Source organism: Hemibagrus wyckioides, linkage group LG01 (assembly GCF_019097595.1).
Source record: "Hemibagrus wyckioides isolate EC202008001 linkage group LG01, SWU_Hwy_1.0, whole genome shotgun sequence".
Taxonomy (NCBI): domain Eukaryota; kingdom Metazoa; phylum Chordata; class Actinopteri; order Siluriformes; family Bagridae; genus Hemibagrus; species Hemibagrus wyckioides.
The window spans coordinates 22,028,327-22,050,830 of NC_080710.1; the positions used below are offsets into that span (position 1 = coordinate 22,028,327).

Sequence of the window (22,504 nt, forward strand, 5' to 3'; positions counted from 1 at the left end):
TGTTTACCAACATGAAGACAACTTCCGGGAAGATTGTCATGTGATTTAAATCATGTGCTGGACTACAGCTGTTAAACAATTTCAGATAGATAGATAGATATATTGCTAAATCATTATGTCTGTAACAAACATATTTTGCACAATATATTATTTTACACCAAAATACATTTTCCGTAAACAACATTTGACAGGCGGAACGAACAACACTTTTGTTGTTGTAATTTTCGGAACCTGAAATCGGGTGCACCAGGTTCAATGTGAAGGGGACGAGCATGTCTGCTGGCGTGTGTGTTAATATGGCACCAAGTTTCAGAATGAAATGTGGACTTTTAAACACTAGGACTTTATTTTGCACTAAAATAATTCCACATATTGCACGGACACGGACAGAGGTCATGTGCTTGAGATCGGCAACGCATTCAGCCTCGCAACACGACGAAAAATACTGTATTGATCTTGTACGGTAAGCAGCACAGACTGGTTGGATAAAATCAGAAGAAAACGTGTTTGTTTACTTCAATAAATGTCAGTCCTTAAATGTGGAGCGCACATCTTGCTGGGTTTTTTCCTGCTATAACCCGCCATGTTAAACTCAAGACTGACTGATTATAAATGATCAGATTACTGAGTCAGTTTATTGACAACCAGCTCTTCCTCTCTTTCAAGGGAAAAACATAAAATGTTTGTCTTAAAAAAAAAAACTATATTATTGTCTTATTGAATTTCTTGCTTCTTGTTTTATCATTTATTATTTGTTTTATTTTTTTTATAGTTTCTATATTAAATTTTTATTTTATTTTATACTTTGTTACGTCTGGGAAAGTAAGAGATCTGCAAAACCCAAAGTCCAGTGGGTGAAGCTGTATCTGATCCAGCTCCTCCTCTGAGCCTAAAAGTTGTCCCCTGAACTTTTGCTCCAGTTCTGCCCCGCTAGGAGGAGCAGGATCAGATTGATTCCACCCCATGGATTGTTTTTTGTTCCACAGTAAATGTTCCATCAATGTTTATATGCATCCGTTTTCGTCAATCAGAATGAGTTCAGTCCGACTGCAGATTCCAAAAGTACTGTTCATACGTACACTAAATCCAGTTCAGATATTTGTTTACATGTGCATTACATATGGTCTGATAAAAACGTCTGCAGAAGTGCAGAGCATCTGTCGTTGCATTCACACCAATGCACTGCACATGTGCACAAAGTATTTTTAAATCCGATTGAGAAAATAGTCAGATTCTATTTTTTGCATGGCTAGTTTATTTTACTATTCTTATATCAATTTCAGATGTACATCAACCCTTTAATTCTGATCAAAATTCTATATGTATCAAGCTCAATCGTCCCATTTGTGGGGTTCACATTAAGACTTTTCAATCAGACCGAGCTATCAGTCCATTTACTATAGGCTGATTTGGTTGCGTGTAAACATACTGAATGAGGGATTGAAAATGATCAATCTACCTCTGCTAGTCTTGTGTTTGTCTAGTTAAATGCTCTAGATGGTGTATGTCCTGGCCACAGGGGTGTGTCTTGCTCTACAGTAGCAGCTTGTTAGCATCTTATATGGTTTGTCAGTGTGTTGTCAGCTCTTGGTTGAGAAAACTGTTTGGAGTTTATTTGATTGGAAGAGAGAGGAATCAGGAAGTTATTGATCATGTGATTTTAGAGGTCTGTTTGTTGTGACCTCTGACTGGCTACAATTTTTACAAGTTTTATACATTACTGAGGCTAAATCAATCTGTAAAAGTAAATAGTGTTTTATCAAATATTGTAAAATTCCAATGAGTTATGTTAAAGACTTTTAATTTATTTACATTTTGATGTCAGTGCATAACTCCAGAAACATATGGAATTTTGTAGACTGGGATATGATCGGGAGATGTAGGAGAAGGTGTCAGTGAGAATTCCTCCACATTTGGGGGGGGAAAAAAACTTCTGTTAAACTGTTCTTCATGTTTAGTTTGTTCCTTAAGTGACTGCAAAGTTTGGGATAATTTCATTGTTATTAACTGTTCTACGATAATAAAATAAAACCAGCACTCTTTGTCAATTACACTGTATATAAATTCAATACAATTGAAAGATTAGATCTCTGGGCTGTAGGATGTTTGAGAGGTATTTGATGTCAGTAAATCTTAAAAATCATCCTTTATATGGCACGTATGAATAAAACATTCACATTCAGAAGTTTTAAAATGTGGTAGCACAATTCATTTTTGTTTGGAAATCAAGAAAGGTCATGCTTTTCCTGAAATCCTAAGTGCATTTGTTAGCTGGATCAATCTAAACCAAATCTTACTAATATTAAAATGCAGATATAATGCTGAATAATGAATCTTTATGTTCTTCCCTGACAGATTGCGTGACTATGAAGGGTTTGTGAGTTCGTTGCTTCTTCCTGAGGCTGCTCGTCGCTCCTCATTGGCACTGAGGGCTTTTAATGTGGAACTGGCACAGGCAGGTATTTATAATAACTGATGTTTAGGTACAAATCTCTAGATTTGAGCATATTTTTAGATTATTATTAGTAATATACACTCACCGTCCACTTTATTGGGAACATTCATTCAGACAATCATGTAGCAACAGTACAATGGGGGGAAAAAACGGAACAACTCATTTTACATAGTCACAGAGATCATATTTTTCTTCATTTTGATGTTTGATTCACATCAGAATAATAACAGAATTAACAGGCTCCTAGCAGGACGCTCGAGTTCTTTCTCTCCAGCCTTGACATACAGTGACTTTTTGGAGCTCTCTTTGTGCATAAGGGCGTTGTCATGCTGGAACATGCTTAGACCTCTTAGTGGCAGTGAAGGAAAATTCAAAGACATTCAAGAAAATTGTGGGCAGCACTTTGGAGAAGAACCATATATAGGTGCGATGGCCATGTGTCCACATACATTTGACCATCAATTCTTAGCACTGGTTTCTCTATCTGCTAGTTATTCAGTCCATAGCATCCTAAAAAAAAAAGGGGGATACGTTTTAGATTCCACTGTGGACCATTTGGAAAAGTTCATTAACATGGGCTTTATTCAGCTTTTAATTGTGATAATAATTCATAAAGACTTATTTAAGATAGTAGTATGTCTAATTCAATTCTATTTTATGCGTATAGCGCTTTTAAGAAGTGCATCGTAGTAAAGCAGCTTTACAGGAATATAAAAATGTTAAATGTTTAAATCTAAATGAATATTTATGCCACTGGAGCAAGCCAGAGGCAATAGTGGCAAGGAAAATAAACCTACATCAATATTAGGAAGAAACCAGACTCCAAAGGGAACCCATCCTTATATGGGTGACACCAGATTGCAGTGGTAATAATTTACAACATTCGATCCTGACAAAAGCTAGAATTTGTACTGCAAGTAAGATCCATTAAGTACATTCATGTCTAAGACGCCATCCCTTACCTGTTGCTCAGGTGATGTTCAATGCAAGTCTGCATAATGTATAAGATTAAACATCATTTTCTGTTTAGTTGACTTAACTTTTACTCACTTGTTTTCTTGTGGATATCAAGAACATTTTTTTTTCCTCAGCAAGAATTCAAAAATCTATTAGGTTAATGTAGTTTTGACGTGCTCTTTATTATTCCCATGTCATCTTCCAGCTCTATTAGGCTTGTCTTTTTTTTTTTTTTACACAATGCTCTCCGTGGCCTGCTTAATCAAAGATCAGTCCAATACCCCGGCTCTTCAGTGTTTTCTCCGTGACTGTCATTATAACAATGAACAGAGGAAGCCACTCATCCAGTATCTTCAACTGAACAGGATGATATGAGAAAATGAACTAAGGCTCATGTCTGAAGCCAGATGTACTCAGTGATTGCACCTGACTGATGCTGCAGCAAGGTTTTACCCTGTTTACTTCAAGTAAAGATAAAACAGTCACCAATTTTCATCTGAATCTATAAAATAACTTCAATTCCTGGAACTGAATAACTGCAAAATCTGCCTTACAGTATAAGAATAAGAAATAATATGGACAGATATTGGACTGATTCTTTGTAATGGGGCAGTTTTCACTTATGTGTCAGATATCTCAGTAAATTTGTAGCTTTTGTCCATTTAGCCGTTTATCATTTAAATCATTACAGCTACATGATTTTTTTTTTTTATTGTTTTATTGTGATCAAAGTGAGTTATAAAGAAAAAAATGTTTTAAAAAAGTTTGCACATCTATACTATAGACCTTATGGACCTTACTGACATTGCAACCAATGTTGAATTGATTGACATCCAACATTCTATTTATATGCAGGTGAAGGACTCTGTGTCTCAGAAGACCATTGGTCTAATGCGACTGCAGTTTTGGAAGACAGCAGTGGAGGACATTTACAAAGACGAGCCTCCAGTGCAGCCTGTGAGCGCAGAGTTGTGGAGGGTCAGTTTCACTCTAGTTTAAATAATACTGCGAAATTATTATGTTTGCTTAAATTTTGAGAATAGATCATTTAGTGAATTAAATACAATTGGAATGTGAATGTGGTCACTTTTAAAACCATCTGGTTCAATGCTGTTGTTGCCTCTAAAGGTGTGCGACAATTCCTAGTTATTTTTGAACATAGCCACCTATAGTAATTTTAGTTTACTGAAGATGCATAAGTGTTCATGCTTTGTCACATGGAAGCATAACACTTGCAAGATAGTGCTGTCTGCCCTCTTTCACATACATGTGGTGACTGAGCTAAGCGCTTTCATCATCCCTCAAGCTTCATATCTGACCATCCACTCTTGCCTGGATTAGGCTAAAAGCTCACATTCAATTCGGTTTTATTTGAATACTTTTAACATTGGACTTTGTCGTAAAGCAGCTATGCAGGAATATAAAAATGCAAACAATAAATTATAAAATGACAGAGGTGACAGCTTCACTGGAAAATCTCCCTGAGACAGTATGAGGAAGATAACTTGAGACTCCAAAGGGAACCCATCCTCATCTGGATGACACTGGAGATTGTGATGATGAATAATTTCCTTTCTATAACTGTAATCGGATACAGTGAGGTACAACTGTGTAACCAGGAGCTTTCGAACAACATACAAGGATCAAGATCAGCATCAGCTCATGACAATATGACTCTTCAGTTGGCTCGTACAAAATCCCAGTTCCAACACGCACCTCTAGTTAACTCGTGTATAATTTAAAGGTAATTAAAAAAAAGGGAAAGTGACAGTGATCCTGTAATGTAGATTGGTGTTTGTCTTTGCAGGCAGTGAGGAAACATAAACTGACGAGAAGGTGGCTGTTGAGAATCATAGCTGAAAGAGTAAGTTCTGCCTTTTAGTCTCACTTCCGAGCTAATTTGCAATAGATTCAGATCTTGTTAATCCCAGGAAGTATATAACTGCTAACCCTGGGTGGAATCAGCAAAGTGTCTGAGAAGTAAATTTCAGAATCTTACACCTATAGTGTAACAGCTTTCAAAAACACACTAAATATCTATAGCACTAACTTGGAGGCAATTTGGAAAAACATCTGGAGACATTCTGTTTTGCTGAAATACTAAACGAATATTCACTTGTGTCTGAGCCATATAAAAGAGCTGTAACGTACCACATTGCTGGTGTGTGTAATATTCTGTTATTTACTAATAAAGTACTGATGATGTTGCTTTTTGAAGGAAAAGGATATGGAGGACCGAGCATACAGGAATCTACAGGAGCTGGAGGCTTATGCAGAGAACACCCAGTCGTCTCTCCTCTACCTCCTGCTGGAGACTTTAGGTAAGTCTGCCTTTGTATTAGAGCTCTGAGCTCGGTGTAAAAGACAAAGAGTTTTTTGGCGAAAGTAAGACATTTGATGTGTATATATACACTACCAGTCAAAAGTTTGGACACACCTTCTAATTCCATGGTCTTTCCTGATGTTTATTTTTTTTGTACATTGTAAAACAATGCTGAAGGCGGCCGAAATACACAATAATGTCCTTTGAACAGTTGATATTGAGATATGTCTGCTACTGATGCTCTGTAAAGCCGTCATAACGGCTCTAATCTGAGGTGCTGTTAATTGGTGATTTCTGAGGCTGGTAACTCTAAATGAACTTCTCCTCTGCAGCAGAGGTAAGTTTTGGTCTTGCTTTCCTGAGATGGTCTTCATGTGAGCCAGTTTCATCATGGTGCTTGATGGGTTTTGCAAATGCACTTGACAATACTGTTCTTGCAAGAACTATTCCAGAACACCTGATCTTCGTGTCTTAAAATAACAACTGACTGTTTTTTGTTGTCATTACATATGGATTACTTAAGTCCATGTGTGTTATTTCATAGTTTTGAAATCTCCAGTATTGTTCTAGAATGTAGAAAATAAATCCCTAAACAAAAAACATTGAATTAAAAGGTGTGTCCAAACTTTTGACTGGTAGTGTATATTATTATTACTACACTCCAATGAATAAAAATACATATACATACAAATTCACTGCATAAAAATGCATTTTTCGATTGTGTTATGTAAGAAAAAAATGTAAATCTTAATCGAGAATCATTTATAAAGTTGAAAAAACATTAATTAATTTATTTATTTAATCATTTATTTATTTGCAAAATTGCCCAGCCCTGCTTATCACCTTGCATCTACTTTCTGAATACCTCGTGTTCTCAGAGCTTCAACAGATTTGCTCATGTATAACCCATCCCATTTGTACCATTCATTGCAAAACCATACCATAAATGGCCAACAGCTCCTTTATTCTGACTCCGTCTAAACATTCTGTAACTCTTTTTTTCTTTGACTTGAGCCTTTGGTTTTGTTGTGGCTTCACTGTGCTTTTTGGAATTTGATTGCTCTTCTTGCAAATCTTGATAAGATGAACTTTGTTTTTTTTGCTTCATGGGATTTTATCATATGAACTGTAGAGTCTTGACTTCCAAATGTGTCCACTGAGTATTTAAATGGAGTTAATCAGATAAAAAATACAGCCTGTCTCTTACTGAGAAGTCAATCAGACCTGCCTGAAAGTGTACGGTGTCTGTCTGTTTCTGTAATACATCTGATTGCACAGGAACTTTCCAAACATTCATCTACTTTCAAAATTTCAGCCCTGGGTTGCATAAACCCAATCTCTTACCATTTAAGTTACTGTGTGAAAGAGCCGTCTCTGATTAAGAATGTAAAAGCAAATGAGCAGATTCTGTAGTCAGAAACCTTTCATTGTTCTGGGGTTGGTTGATCATACAGGTATTTGTAGCTCTGAACTCTGACTGTGTTGATAGTTATTGATGAGTACAGCAGAGCAAAGTTTTTCAAGGTTAATTCTATTAGTTCTGTTTTGTTATGGACGAGTTTTAGGTCACACTGGCAGTTTAATCTGAAACAGAAAATGAGTTTTGTGAAGAATGTGGACCAGGAAGTGCACCACAATACCGAACCCGAGACTGCCTGTAGGTGGTGGTCTGAGTTTAGTTGCACTGGAAGTCTGCTGGGATTCCCATGTCTGTAAACGCAACTCATACACTGGTCTGCACTTACACAGTAACCTGCACATGCATTTTATCTGATGACATCATTGTTTTTTTTTTATCATCATTAGTGAAATCCACCTCAGATGATGAATCCTCATCCAGTAAGATGTGTTAGAAAGTTATGTTGCTATGTATGCTATAGAAAAAATGTTAGAAAATCTTCTGAGCAGCGTGAGTGGTGGATAGAACAGCTTTCTTTCTCAGCTTTCAAACTTCGTATTGTCTCTTAAAAATTGTATTCAGATTCATATAGCTTCCAAAACATTTTCTATTTGGACAGCCCCCCCCCTTCATTTACACACACAGTCAAATTCATGCCTTGAATTTGTGTTAACCTGTTGAGGCAGAGATTCCTCGTAACCTCACGTCTGGCTCTCCATGTAATTGCGTGTCTAAGTGATGGCATGACACAGTGTTATTCCATTATTATAGTCATTCTGTTTTAAGCCTTCAGTAGAAAAGCTCTGGGTTCAGGCAGTAAAGTGGGAGAGATGGCAGAAGCAGTGTGACAGAGTGATAATTTTCTGCCTCAAAGGCAACAAGCCTCATAAAGCTTTAATGCTCAGTTCAGCAAAGGGCATTACTAAAAACATTTAAGTAACTTCACATTGATTTTCTTCATCTTTCTAATTTCAGCAAAATTGCTACTTATTTTCACCTCTTATTTTTGAAAGTACATGTACAGCTTCTTTTGAAAGAGGTCTCTCTTTTTTGGTAACCTCAAAAAAGTTTGTTTATTAGTTTGAAATTCTTGTTTGAAACGCTGTACACATCCTACTGAGATAGTACATTCTATATTCCAATATCTTTATATAAATATAAGTACTATATTTTTAAATGTTCTGTTTCAATGTGGTTGAAGGAAAATCTAATTATAAGTGGTCATTAGTTATGACAAAACTAGCTTCTCGGGACGGATGCCTTCAGGAAAGAGTAAGGGACAGGAATTGTTTTAATATTCTTGCGTGTGTTTGCAAAGAGGTGAAAGACGTCCATGCAGATCATGCTGCCAGCCATATCGGTAAAGCACAAGGGATTGTGACGTGTCTGCGAGCTACACCGTACCACAGCCAGAGGCGCAGGGTGTATCTTCCCATGGACATCTGCATGCTGGTGAGTGTCAAATAATTTACATACTGTCTCAGATCATCCTTTATGATGATGTCATGTTATTGTAATGGATAGTTTAGTCAAACTAGGTATTCAGCACAGAGCAAAAATGTGTAAAGGTAACTCTCTGAAAACCTGTTGGATTTTGCTGTGAATCAAAACATTTCAGAAACTGGGTTTTCACTAAAAATAGATTTTCCTGCCATTCTATGATGCCTCTCATCTGGTTGCCTGCCAATAAACATCATATTGGGTAGGATAGTTCATTATCATATCATTATCATAAACAGTCTATCTATCTATCTATCTATCTATCTATCTATCTATCTATCTATCTATCTATCTATCTATCTATCTATCTATCTATCTATCTATCTATCTATCTATCTATCTATCTATCTATCATGGTTAAAAATGGTTACATATACTCTATGACCACAGTGCATAGCCATACTTGTCTGGAACAAGCAGCTTTATGAACACATGACTGATCCATATGGCGGCTGCAGTACCACAGTTTTAACTGGTCAGTTTAGCTCTTTCTTATGGTCTGTATTTTGGAAAATCTGTTGTGGAAATATGGACATGTCCTAGACCAGACTGAAGGCTTTAGTTGATGGTGGATAAGAATATTCCAGCTCATTTATCTAAGCCTGGTCCAGCATAGGGAAGTTAGTGGTGTGTGCATGGTGGATCCTTGCTGGGCCCTTGAGCAAGGCTTCTAACCCCCCTGCTCCAGGGGCACGGCATCATGGCTGACTCTGCATTCTGACCCCAACCCTCCAAAGATGGGAAATGTAAAGAAAGAACTTCACAGTGCAGTAATGTTTTATGTGACAAATAAATGCTACTTAAAGATGTCTTGGACGTTCTAATCCAGCCTGCAGGGAGTGCTGTTGCAGCATGATGTTCATATGTACTGTATATCTGCTGATCTTTTGAATTGTAATGAAAGTTTAAGATCAATATAGTTTTTTTTATTATTATTTATACATTATTATTTTTATTTTCATTTGGAATCCTGTCATTGTTTTCAGTTGTTATTATTTAAGGCATAAATTAATGTTTTTATTTTCTTTTAATTTAGATTAAACCTGGTAAATTTAATGCTTCAGTGTTCAGGTAGAGCTTAATTTACTACAGTGAGCTGTTTACTGCAGTGTGTGTGTTTGTGTTTGTGTGTGTGTGTGTGTGTGTGTGTGCTTATTTCGTTGTGGGATTAAAGGATTAACATGTAAGGCTTTGGAAAGTTTTTTTGTGTTGCATTAACAGTATATGTCGGGACATCAGACTAACTTTCCCCCTAAATGTATCTAATATTCAATCTGATATTAAATATCACAGTATCAAAGGATCTTTTGTTGTTTTTTTAATGGTTTGTCATGTTCTGGAACTGAAGTATGCAATTAGAGTGCACAATATCTAAATTATAAATCTTTTATTTACCATGCATCTGCTACAGGTGAGAGTGTGTGAGTGAGAGTGTGTGAGTGAGAGTGTGTGAGTGAGAGTGTGTGAGTGAGAGTGTGTGAGTGAGAGTGTGTGAGTGAGAGTGTGTGTGTGAGTGTGTGTGTGTGTGTGTGAGTGAGTGTGTGTGTGAGTGAGTGTGTGTGTGCGAGTGAGAGTGTGCGAGTGAGAGTGTGCGAGTGAGAGTGTGCGAGTGAGAGTGTGCGAGTGAGAGTGTGCGAGTGAGAGTGTGCGAGTGAGAGTGTGCGAGTGAGAGTGTGCGAGTGAGAGTGTGCGAGTGAGAGTGTGCGAGTGAGTGTCATTAGTTGTTCGGAGCTTCTCTGGATAGCATTTACACTTTTGTTGGGTTCTGGTTTTTTTTTTGTCAAACTGGCAGAAAATTTAAAAGAGGAGTAAAAGCCAATTGAGCTCAAGATCTCTGATAATATCTTTCCCAGCATGGTGCCTCTCAAGAGGACTTCATCCGTGGCAGCAGGGAGCAGAATGTCAGGGATGTTGTGTATGACATTGCCAGTCAAGCTCATGTTCATCTTCAGCATGTGAGTGTATTTTCACATTTTGAATAGATCGATTCTTTCCCCCTCCATGTCTGAGTTCATTGTGTATTCTCTCAAATGATTTCTGGGTGATTTATTGTTGAATATGGAGATATACTGAAGATGAAATGTTTATGACTATTAGTGGTTGAATCATTCAAATGCAAATTTTATGAAAAAAATGTAGTCATTCCTGTTTATTCATTAGTCCTGAATAAATGTTTTCCCCTGCTGTGATTATATGCATTTGAAGATTACAAAATGACAAAATCATGCATATTCAAGTGGAATGTAAGAGCTGCACTGATCTAATTAAGTAAGACATACTATGCTTGAGATGCTGTTCAGGATTCACAAAGAGCTATGACATGTCCATTCCAATCGCAGCTTGACACATGACAGATTTACCCATCAGTAATCATGTTTATCATGTTTCACACAGGCGAGATCGTTCAGTAAATCTGTTCCGGATGCCGCCATGCCTGCTTTCCTTCAAACAGTACGTGAATTCATCTCTTCTGCCTCTACTACTGCTCACTCGATGATCAAGTGCAATTCCTCGTAACTTCACATCTCTGGATCTGCATTTAATTACGCATCTAAGCGATGGCATGACCCGGAGTTATTTCTGTATTACAGTGGTGCCTTCTCAAGCCTTTAGTAGAGAAGCTGTGTGTTCAGGCAGTAGAGTGGGGCAGATGACTGAAGCAGAGAGACAGAGAGATAATTTTCTGTCCCCAAGGCAACAAGCCTCATACAGCTTTAATGTTCTGACCAGTGAGGGGCATTACAAAAAAAGTAACCATGATTTTCTTCTTTTTTTCCCCGTTGTTAAATTATTTTTAGGTATATTTTCCTGTCGATTACTTTTAAGGTGGCTTGGTGATTGTAATGTTCTTTGTGCAAGTGCAGAAGGCAGCTGATTGTACCATTTAATATAAAGATTTAGAACATATGGAAGCAGTACTGTGTATAGCTGATTTGTGGTTATTTTTTGTCAGGAATATGAGGTTAAACATCTAAATCCAACATGAAACAGTGCAAATAGTCAGGAGGGAATTGACAGGACATTCAGGTCACTAAATTTAGTTGGGGAGTAAATTGGTGATCTTACATATTTATTTACAACCCAATGGTGTGTTCATCTAGATTTAAAAATTCTTCACAGGGGAAAAAACCTTTATTTATACATGTGTGTGTATATATGTATATATGTGTATATATATATATATATATATATATAATATAAAATATTTATTTATTATTATATATATTTATATAACATTAATTATATTATTCCCTGTTTATATTTTAATTGTTGCAATTTCTGTGTGTCTATGCAATGCAGGTTGCTATTGATGATTACCTGGAGAGAGTGAGAAAAGTAGACTTCGACATTTTTCACCCCAGTCTCCAGAGGAGGAATCCGCTGATGCCCATTCAACTTTATTTCCGATCATGGAAGAAAAAATACTGATGTTTCATCAGAAGTAGCCCTTCTAATTTATAATCTTATATTCTTTTTATCACTGCCAATCCACACACTGACTTCCTGTGGTACAGGAAATATCTATATAGATGTAAAACAACAACAGGAAATAGGAAAATTCACTTTTTCTGATTGTATGCCGTGTTTTCTTCAAAACACATTAGGCATTGCAAAGAAATTCATTACCAATCCACTCAGTATCAGTAATGACAACAAGATAATAACATACAGCACTGTCTGTGCCCTGTCTGTGAAAATGAGATGTTTGATATTCAACACAAAATATTTTAGTCTAAATTACGCAGTATACACAGAAAACCCCAAAGTTCATGCACCTCTGAGAAATTATGCATAGTTTGTATATAATGAAAACAGGTTTTGAAATCCTGAGTTGTCTGTGTTTTTCTTTTGATTTGTTGATTGTGTTGAATAAGATTTCAGAACGACCGTCTAGCAGCATTTTTGTTATTCATTTTAAACTCACCCGCATACGCACACCTTGCTCTGAATAGAAGCAATCTATGACACATTGTTATTTTTCTATTTAGTAAACATGATGTCTAAAAAGGGGGACAGTGGTTAACATGTTTGCTTTGCACCTCTGTGTGTGAGGATTTGATTCCTGCGCCCTGTGTTTGTGGAGCTTGCATGTTCTCCCCGTTCATTTTATGAGAGTTAAAAAGGAACCACTAAATAACGTTTCTAAGCAAGTGTGGCTATGCAATGTTCTCCTCATCTTCAACATCCTTGGGTTTCAGCTGGATGACTACCAGAGCATGGAATGCTGCAGACTTCTAGACAATAGGGAGAGCAGATACATAAAAGCACATTTAGTGTCGTATGTCCCAAGTTGTTTTGTACGTGTCCTTTGTCCTTTATGTAGCTGTCTGTCATTCAAGCTTCAGTATGTTCCACATAAAATGCCTGATTATGATTCAGCTTACTCTAAATTAGTTCTCCGTAGTAATTAGAAAATAAGGAGGATAAGGACTGATTTGAAAAAGTAATCAGGAAATCAGATAATAAATATGGAACTGCTTAAAATAAATTACTTTTAAAAAGTGGACTAATATATTAATGGATGAACGAAAACCTGTTTATAATGTCCAGTGATGTGTGGGGGGGGCGCAATAAGGTCAAGTGTGTCATCTTTGTGGTTGAGTGCATATGTGGCATATGTCAGGAGAATGGTACAGGACTGAATGCTATGCTGACAGGATTCTCTGGCTCTGTTATGCTGTAGGAAATATTTTGCTGGCATGGCTTGTCCCATTCTGTCTTGTACATTTGATTATTTTTCAACCTAGAACATACCACTTTGACGTTTTTCTTTAGCTGATTCATTGAATTAGGTGCTGTCAGAGGGTTGGGAGCATGTGCCTTACAGGGAACAGTCACTGCAAGTCAATAAGTTATTCTGACAGTTCTTCCTTTCACCTGTGATGAAACATTTCTTTTTATTTTATTTTCTTTCCCTTCTTTAATTTACCTTTTACTTTCTCTTTTACGTTCCCTGTTACATGTTCCATTTACTTCACTTACACAAAAGTGTCGTTCACCTTGACCACACTCTTGCTAGTCATGGCTGGAGTGCTATAATGCACAGTGCTCTGTCCAGCCACTTTGCAGTAAGTGTAAGGGCACTGCTGATTGTACCTGGTGGACCTCAGCAACAGTTTGCCCAAATTTGATCTGCCACATGTAATTACCTTAAATAAGAGCATGTGCCCTCTTTAACCAGGACATTAGTGATGTGGTCTGGGGAACTTCAGTGAGATCCTGGGTTGCAATGATGTAAAAACCAGGCTTCATATAATGCGAGATGAAGCAGCCTGTAGATGTAGCCCAGTAATCAGAACAGCTTGCTGAAAAATCAAATTAACACCTACACAAAATATAATCAGTCATCCAAGATATGCAACATGCTTCTTTACTACTTACTTGCAGCCAAGAGGGTTATATAGCTAACAAATAATGGATGTCTGCCTCAAAATGAGCTCCACACAAACTGTAAATATATTCCAGAAACCACAGTCTTAGCACGCAGTATAACTTGAACCTATAAAAATGTTCAGATTTTCAATTTTGTGGCATTCTGCTGGAGGTAAGATGACTGGATAAACTATTGGACTACTAAACTCAAGCCGTTGCATGGCACTCTTTAGGTGGGGATAGAAAGATGAAAACTACAAATGTCAACTCTAATTTGTTACAAAATAAATCTTGGATGCCACTAAAGATCATGTTACATCAGTTATATAGATTAATATGCAAGTTACTCAGTGGGGATTTTGGTTTATTGAGATTCTGGACCATGCACTGAGCTGGAAAATGTGTCTAAGGAAACTATGCCATCATAAGAATGTGGTAATTGCAGACATTTTGTGTTTAAAGCTTTCTTATGTAATTTGAAGTCTGTAGAGGAACAGATTTTGTAAGAGTTTATTGACATTTCATAGAGTATACATATAAAATTACAGCTTACTCACATTCAGTCTATATTAATGCACAGTTACTGTGATTCATCAGGACACATGGATATATCATCATTCACTCACACACACTCACACACACACACACACACATCACATAGGATGAAGAGAGAAAAAAAGTCCCATATTAAAGTCTGACAGCTCAGGGCCAGTCCTTAAACTCTCTTTGTACTGGACTGTGCCAGCATGAAATGATGGGGTGTGCTTTATACAATTACAATCAGCACAGTACAGATGCATATAATTACATTTCTAGAGAATACAATTCAGAGTAAATACAGACATCTGGTAAGGTTTTTCAAGAACAATAATACACTCCAACATGCAATTAAATCTTCTTGTTATATCTTAGTAGACTTGATTGAACATTTAATGTGAGAAATCAGGCGATTCAACCTTTATTCCTAAATGTGTGTGTGTGTGCTTGTGAGCTGCCTGACAGTACACACCATAATAACTCAAAGTTCAGCAGGTCTGTAGTCATTACATTATAAAATAATGGCCGTGACACACTGCACAATCTAAATACGCCTCACTGAAGTGTACACACACTTAGCAATTTGTGTGGATGAGAGATCAAAAAAAGCTAATGCAGTGCCAGTGATACGCAAGGGATTGAGTAAGTGTGCTGCGTTCCTCTTTTCTATTTCCACCTTCACAGTTGTAACGTATGCAGCCTTGCTCCTCTCGCAGTTCAACACTAATAACATTGCCTTTTTCACTACTTCTCCTTTATTTGGAGGCTCCTTTGATTTATAATCCTAAATATAATCCTACAGTGATATCTACAGTGAGGGAAAAAATGATTTTGTACGTTTGCCCACTGACAAAGAAATGATCAGTCTGTAATTTTAATGGTAGGTGTATTTGAACAGTGAGAGGCAGAATAACAACAAAAAAATCCAGAAAAACGCATTTCAGAAAAGTTCTACATTGATTTGCATTTTAATGAGTGAAATAAGTATTTGATCCCCTATCAATCAGAAAGATTTCTGGCTCCCAGGTGTCTTTTATACAGGTAAAGAGCTGAGATTACAGTAGGAGCACTCTCGGAGAGTGCTCTTAATCTCAGCTCGTTAACTGTATGAAAGACACCTGTCCACAGAAGGAAGCAATCAATCAGATTCTCTCCATCATGGCCAAGACCAAAGAGCTGTCCATGGATGTCAGGGACAAGATTGTAGACCTACACAAGGCTGGAATGAGCTACAAGACCATCGCCAAGCAGCTTGGTGAGAAGGTGACAACAGTTGGTGCGATTATTCCCAAATGGAAGAAACACAAAAGGACTGTCAGTCTTCCTCCGTCTGCAAGATCTCACCTCATGGAGTTTCCATGATCATGAGAACGGCGAGGAATCAGCCCAGAATTACACTGGAGGATTTTGTCAATGATCTCAAGGCAGCTGGGACCATAGTCACCAAGAAAACAATTGGTAACACACTACACCATGAAAGACTGAAATCCAGTAACACCCACAAGGTCCCCCTGCTAAAGAAAGCACATGTACAGGCTCATCTGAAGTTTGCCAGTGAACATCTGAATGATTCAGAGGAAAACTGGGTGAAAGTGTTGTGGTCAAATGAGACTAAAATCCAGCTCTTTGGCATCAACTCAACTCGCCGTGTTTGGAGGAGGAGGAATGCTGCCTATGACCCCAAGTACACCTTCCCCAGGGGACCGCATCAAAGGGATGATGGACGGGGCCATGTACTGTTAAATCTTGGATGAGAACCTCCTTCCCTCAGCCAGGGCATTGAAAATGGGTCGTGGATGGATATTCCAGCCTGACAATGACCCAAAACACACGGCCAAGGCAACAAAGGAGTGGTTCAAAAAGAAGCACAAGGTCCTGTAGTGGCCTAGCCAGTCTCCAGATCTTAATCCCATAGAAAATCTGTGGAGGGAGCTGAAGGGTCAGCCACAAAACCTTAATGAATGAAGATCTGCAAAGAGGATTGGGCCCAAATTCCTTGAGATGTGAGATGTGTGCAAACCTGGTGGCCAACTACAAGAAATGTCTGACGTCTGTGATTGCCAACAAGGGTTTGCCACCAAGTACTAAGTCATGTTTTGCAAAGGGGTCAAATACTTATTTCACTCAATAAAATGCAAATCAATGTTTTTTGAAATGTGTTTTTCTGGATATTTTTGTTGTTATTCTGTCTCTCACTGTTCAGATAAACCTACCATTAAAATTACAGACTGATCATTTCTTTGTCAGTGACCAAACGTACAAAATCAGCAGGGGATCAAATAATTTTTTCCCTCACTGTATTCCAAAATGTTGAGAAACTGATAACTACATAACTGTCTCCTCCAAGCTGAAATAAAATACTATGGCTTTCCTCCCATCTCCCAAAAGTGGTAGGTTAATTGGCTACATTAAATTGCCCTGGGTGTGAATGAGTGTGATATAATGTGTGTGTGTGTGTGCATGGTACCCTTTAAAAGCCTTTAAATTGTTATTATAGAAAATATTCAAACATTCAGAATTCTTATATTAAAATTACTTTTTTTTTGCATGAATGTTAACAAGAGTACCATTCAGACCCCTGTTTGTAACATGAGTGTGAGGTTCATGAGTGTGGAATAGAATATAAAATTAAAGTATTAATTAAGTATATATAAGTATATTAAGCAGTAATAAAAATGATATTTTCTTCTTTTATTTTTAGTTGAAATGTTTTTAAATCCCACTCAGATACAGGCTTGTGCTCAATGATTTAACATGTGGTTTTACACTTCCTGTGCTGGCTTTGTGGTAAGCACTGCAAGCACATAATATAGTTTATGGAGCTATGCATTGCTTCTGTGCACCAAAGCAAAGCTAATTAGAAATCCCACGTCAATACAAAGCGGATTTTAGCAAATTCCGTCTGTTAAGGAAAACATACAGGCGAGGGTAAGTATTGAGAAGAAGGGCTAATTCTCGGAAACCCCAAAAGTCCTCGTCAGATTAGGCTATTTCAGAATCACCCTTTTCTTTATGGACTACAATAAAGAAAACCAAACATCAAAAACATCCCAGTTCTAGTATAAATACATTTTTCAAGCTAAAAGTTTGTTAGATGATATAAAGAAAGTTTAAAAGGGAAATCAGGATTTGTATAGAGAAATCAGATCAGGCATCTGACATAATCTTTGGTTAGCAGAAGGGAAAACAATCTCATTATTTTTTCTAGGCATAACACAATAGTCTAAATGTAAGATTATTCATTTTGCTTGGCAAAACAAGGCAACATCAGTCATAATGATGTACACTTACTGTATATAATATACAACAAGTGGCTATTGTGTACCAAGCCAAGACCAAAGCTGTAGATTATTACATTCATCAAGTTCAGGAGATTGTATTGAATTTGTTGTTTTATCATAATCGAGTACTATAACACACCAGAGAACCCTTTATGTACAAATTGTCCTGGATGATTTTATGTGTATTATTTGTTTGTTGGACTGTGAATGTCATGATTCATCAGTAGCCCTGCTGTAATACTTACCCATCAGATAAGTCAGAATTCTCACAGGAGTTACACTTTAATACCAGTCCCCTATTGCATCATTAGCCATTGTGCAGTCCTGTTTCACGCGAGCAGATCACTGTGGAATTTGTGGAAGGCAGTAAATGACACAAAGTGTGTGTTGATGTTTACATGGCCATAGTAAAAGTCGTGATTGTACAGCGTGGTCTTAGGGTCAATTCTTTATTTTCGAGAAGACGAGAAGCTGACGCGCTCGGAGTCTGAACTTTTGGTCCCTCGCGCTGTAGATGATGACATTCCAGCAACTGCTTGCAGCCAAAATCCAAAACGCAAAAAACGAGAAATTGCACCATTCGTTTCCTGTCACGTTTCCTACTACAAACACTGCAACGGGGGTGAAGGAGGCGGTGAAGACCAGCGTGAGCGCGCCGATTGTTTTTGCTGCCTTAATGTCGGAGAAACTTGGTCCTGATGTACTTTGGCAACCTGCTTGTGCCAGACGCCTTCTTTTCTTTGAATGATGGCGGATCTTAGTGAAGGATATAATGTTTGTAACAACAGTCCCTATGAGGAGAGTAAAATCAAACGCTGGGAAAAGTAAGAGAATATTCCAAGCCTGAGGAGGAAACTCATTTGCCCCTAAGGCGTAGTTGCACATTCTGCTACATGTATTATACTCCAACGCGATCTGCTTGCTAAAAATCAGGGGAGCTAGTGCCAAGAAAAAGCTGCCGGTCCAAGAAAATACAATCAGCATGCTCGTTCGTCTTCTTGTAATAACGACCTCTTTGTGCAAAGGTTTCAAGACAGCAATGCTGCGCTCAATAGTGAGAAGGAAAATTGTAGTGATGGAAACCAGCGTGCAACCTGCAAAAACAGGGCCAATGTAAGTGCACGGGTGGAAAGGTGTGTGCTGGGAATTACGCACCGTCCAGCCCGGTGCCGCGCCCGTCAACAAGAGCGTAATCTCTGCGTAAACGGAGAGAGGGAGCACAAAAATCCCCACAGCCAAGTCCGCCACCGCTAAAGAGGCTTTCAGGTAACCATGGGGTGTATGGAAATGTTTGGTTCCGAGCACCACAGCCAAAGTTAGCGAGTTTCCAAGCAATATACCAAACATCAGTAATACCATGAAGACGACCATCAGTATTTTGTTGAGCGTAGTGCAGCAACACATGCTGCAGTTTGTCGGTTCCTCCAGCATCATTGCTCTCCTGTGCGTAAAGATCCTGTTAGTCCAAAAGAAGAAGCAGGCAGCTAAAACACAAACAGGGCAGCATGCCTGAGGTCTCAGCTGAACTACTTGTTAAAAGAGCGCAAAATGATCGAGGAGGAAACAAAAATAGACAGTAACTAACTCATAAAACTGAAATCTGAAAACAAGATGGATGCGTAAAATCACCCGCATCGTTTTTTTTCTTCCCTACACATTATTTCAGAAGATTTACTATCTGTACTAAATACTCTGTTTTTCCTCCATGCTTTGGAAAGTTTTTTTTAATGATGAAACCAAGATCACGAGTAAAATCCACATTTTTTTTTTACAATTCCTTATCTATACATCTCAGAGTGCAGTGGCTGCGCGCGCTTTTAAATCGCGTTTGGCACGTCAAGCCCGGCTGAGTGTGTGTGTGCGTGTGTGTGTGTGTGCGTGCGTTTCGCAGCGGGCGGGTGTGGGTGGTTTGGGGACTCATAACTATTTCAAAGCATAGGCGGTTGCAAGAATATAGTATTTCCTAATTGTCTGGTTTTGGCTGGAGAATTATTCATGCATCACATCTTCAGGGTCTGCCCTGAGCTGGGGGGTTTTCTGTGTGGAGATACTTTGTGTGCTCTCCCCGTGTTCATGGGGGTTTCCTCTGGGTTCTCTGCTTTCCTCCTATATTACACTGGTATGTAAATGCGTGTGTACATTGTGCCCTGCAATAGACTGGTGTCACTGCCCGGTGTATCCCCTGACCAGATGGGATTTTTGTTCTGGGCCTGTCCACCATTGAATTCATCTCTTGACACACAAACCTAACAAAGAATGAAGGCAGTTACAAGAAGAATAATAAAGTCCTCAATATAACCAATTTAAATATTCTTATATTGAACTTGTAGCAAGCAAAAACTTTGTCTTTGACCTTTAGAGGCATGCTGGGATACATCATGTGAACCATTTCCTGTCTTTCCAATGCTAATTTCAGACAGCAGTTTGTTTCAGAATGTCATGATAACTTTTAAAAATCAAAATAAAGGTTTTTATGTGCATTTTGGTGGTTTGTTTGGCAGAAACAAGAAAGATCACTCATATTTATGAGAGCAGTTTTAACTGATGTAAATTAGATTGCATTTATCAAAGCTGGACACAACTGGGATTTCAGAACAAAGAATGATTTACATTCTCATAGAGCAATATCATAACACAGAAGGGCAAACAATGTTAAATATAAATAGCTTTGAATGTCAGATTTCATTTTAAAGGTATTAGTGTCCATATTTATTAAACACACTGTAAATTAAAGAGCTAAACTAAACCTAAACTACTATGAAGAGAGGGGGCACTAGTAGGTCATATTCCCGAAGGAAAGTATGAACACTTATGGTGCACTTATACAGTGCCTTGCATTAGTATTCACAACTCTTGGTGTTAAAACACTTAATATGTGTGAGTGCATAATTATTCACCCCCTAATACGCGTAAAACAAATGTGTGCATCACAAGTCATTTCACTATTATAGTTAACTAAGGCTATAGTTTGTGTAGTTTTGTGACATATAATCACAGCTACAATAATTCCAGGACAGGCTGTAAAGTTAAAGGGACTTAACACTTATCTTAACACCGTATGTTATCTAAACTTGAGTAGAAAGGGGAACCAACACAATATTAGGCAGGTGGTCATAATGTTATGCCTGGTCAGTGTATATATAAGTAGATAAATAAACTATGAATTAACAATAATTTTTACTTTCATTTCATTGTCTGTACCACTTATCCGATCTATACTCAGGTCACGGGGAGCCTGTGCTTATCTCAGGAGTCATCGGGCATCAAGGCAGGATACACCCTGGATGGAGTGCCAACACACACTCATTCACTCACTACGGGCAATTTAGAGACTCCAATCAGCCTAGAAGCGTGTCTTTGGACTGTGGGAGGAAACCGGAGCACCTGGAGGAAACCCACCAAGCATGGGGAGAACATGCAAACTCCACACACACAGTGAGCGGAAGCGAGACACTGGAGATGCTGGAGGCTCTGGAGGTGTGAGGCGAATGTGCTAACCACTAAGCCACTGTGCCACCATTAACAATTATGTACACTACAACTATAATATACTAGGAAGATGCAGCAGAATGTACAGGGTGGAGCAGAACTGCAAGGTGGTGAAGTGTAGTGAGACATGAGTGTCCTAGCGGTGTAGTGCAGAGTTCAGAAGATTTATGGTTGTGGGGAAAAAAATGGCCCTGAACCTGCTGGTACTTGTACGGATGGTCCTGTATCTCTTCCTGGACGGAAGGAGGTTGAACAGTTTATGACTAGGGTGGGATGAGTCCTTGATGATATTGGGAGATTTTTATTAACAAGCTTTTTTTTAACCTTAACTTTGCCCTACAAAAATGTAGACTACACCTGTCACTGTGGCAGTAGTAAAGCTTTGTTGATACAAAAATGCTGCATAAAAATCATCATTATATTCCAAATGTTTTGGGACATCTACCTTTACATGCACATGAATGTAATATGGAGTTGGCCCTCCCTTAAGCTATAACAGCTTCAACTCTTCTGGGAAGGCTTTCCACAAGGTTTAGAAGTGAGTTTATGGGAATTTTCGAACATTCCACTAAAAGCGCATTTGTGAGGTCAGGCACTGATGTTGGACGAAAGGTGTTCTATCGGATTGAGGTCAGGACTCTGTGAAGTTCCTCCACACCGAACTCGCTCATCCATGTCTTTATGGACCTTGCTTTGTGCACTGGTGTGCAGTCATGTTGGAATAGGAAACTGGTCCCACAAAGTTGGGAGCATGAAATTGTCCAGAATGTCTTGGTATGCTGAAGCATTAAGAGTTCATTTCACTGGAACTAAGGGGCCAAGTCCAACCCCAGAATTCAATGATTTGGAAGGTGTCCCAAAAATTCTGGCAATATGTTAACACTGTTTGTTATCTAAACTCGAGTTGGGAGATTTTACAAGCTTCTTTCTTTGTTATTTTACGTAAACTTTGCCCTACAAAAAGGTAGACTACAGCTGAACCTGTCACTGTGGCAGTAGTAAAGCTTTCTTGATAGAAAAATGCTTGATCAAAGTCATCTGTAGAAACTGTAACAAATCCTGTTCACCAGGAAGACAGATAGCTGTGGGAGTTTACAGCGGAGGCTGGTTGTAATTACAAGAAAGGTGTAAGGCTTATTTTCTTGAAGGAAGTAAAGTAGTTAGGAAGCAGGGGCTGTCCACTCTCCGCT

General features: G+C 38.2%; 2 protein-coding genes across 3 annotated transcripts; one reads left to right on the plus strand and one right to left on the minus strand.

The window, feature by feature from the left end:
* Positions 1-67: 67 nt before the first annotated feature.
* Positions 68-12,860, plus strand: ndufaf6 (NADH:ubiquinone oxidoreductase complex assembly factor 6). Of its 2 annotated transcripts, none has more exons than XM_058386107.1 (9): positions 68-463; positions 2,356-2,459; positions 4,268-4,390; positions 5,220-5,276; positions 5,631-5,733; positions 8,453-8,586; positions 10,488-10,589; positions 11,029-11,085; positions 11,935-12,860. In XM_058386107.1, the coding sequence occupies exons 2-9, from the start codon at positions 2,439-2,441 to the stop codon at positions 12,061-12,063; spliced, it is 726 nt and encodes a 241-aa protein (XP_058242090.1). In that variant the 5' UTR covers positions 68-463; positions 2,356-2,438; the 3' UTR covers positions 12,064-12,860. The 2 variants fall into 2 exon arrangements, with proteins under 2 accessions (XP_058242090.1, XP_058242082.1); XM_058386099.1 differs by having other exon boundaries at positions 69-463; positions 2,356-2,455; positions 11,935-12,856.
* Positions 12,861-14,575: 1,715 nt separating this feature from the next.
* Positions 14,576-19,654, minus strand: LOC131346803 (5-hydroxytryptamine receptor 1B). The gene has a single exon (XM_058380492.1). It carries the CDS (start codon positions 19,257-19,259, stop codon positions 18,267-18,269), a length of 993 nt encoding a protein of 330 aa, XP_058236475.1. The 5' UTR covers positions 19,260-19,654; the 3' UTR covers positions 14,576-18,266.
* Positions 19,655-22,504: the final 2,850 nt, after the last annotated feature.

Excerpts from the sequence above, each read along its gene's own strand:
- ndufaf6 (XM_058386099.1), top strand. The coding sequence starts at position 273 with ATGTCTGCTGGCGTGTGTGTTAATATGGCACCAAGTTTCAGAATGAAA. Across the intron at positions 5,277-5,630 it reads TGAGAATCATAGCTGAAAGA|GAAAAGGATATGGAGGACCG; the intron begins GTAAGTTCTGCC and ends TGCTTTTTGAAG. Across the intron at positions 11,086-11,934 it reads TGCCTGCTTTCCTTCAAACA|GTTGCTATTGATGATTACCT; the intron begins GTACGTGAATTC and ends TATGCAATGCAG.
- LOC131346803 (XM_058380492.1), bottom strand. The coding sequence starts at position 19,259 with ATGATGCTGGAGGAACCGACAAACTGCAGCATGTGTTGCTGCACTACG.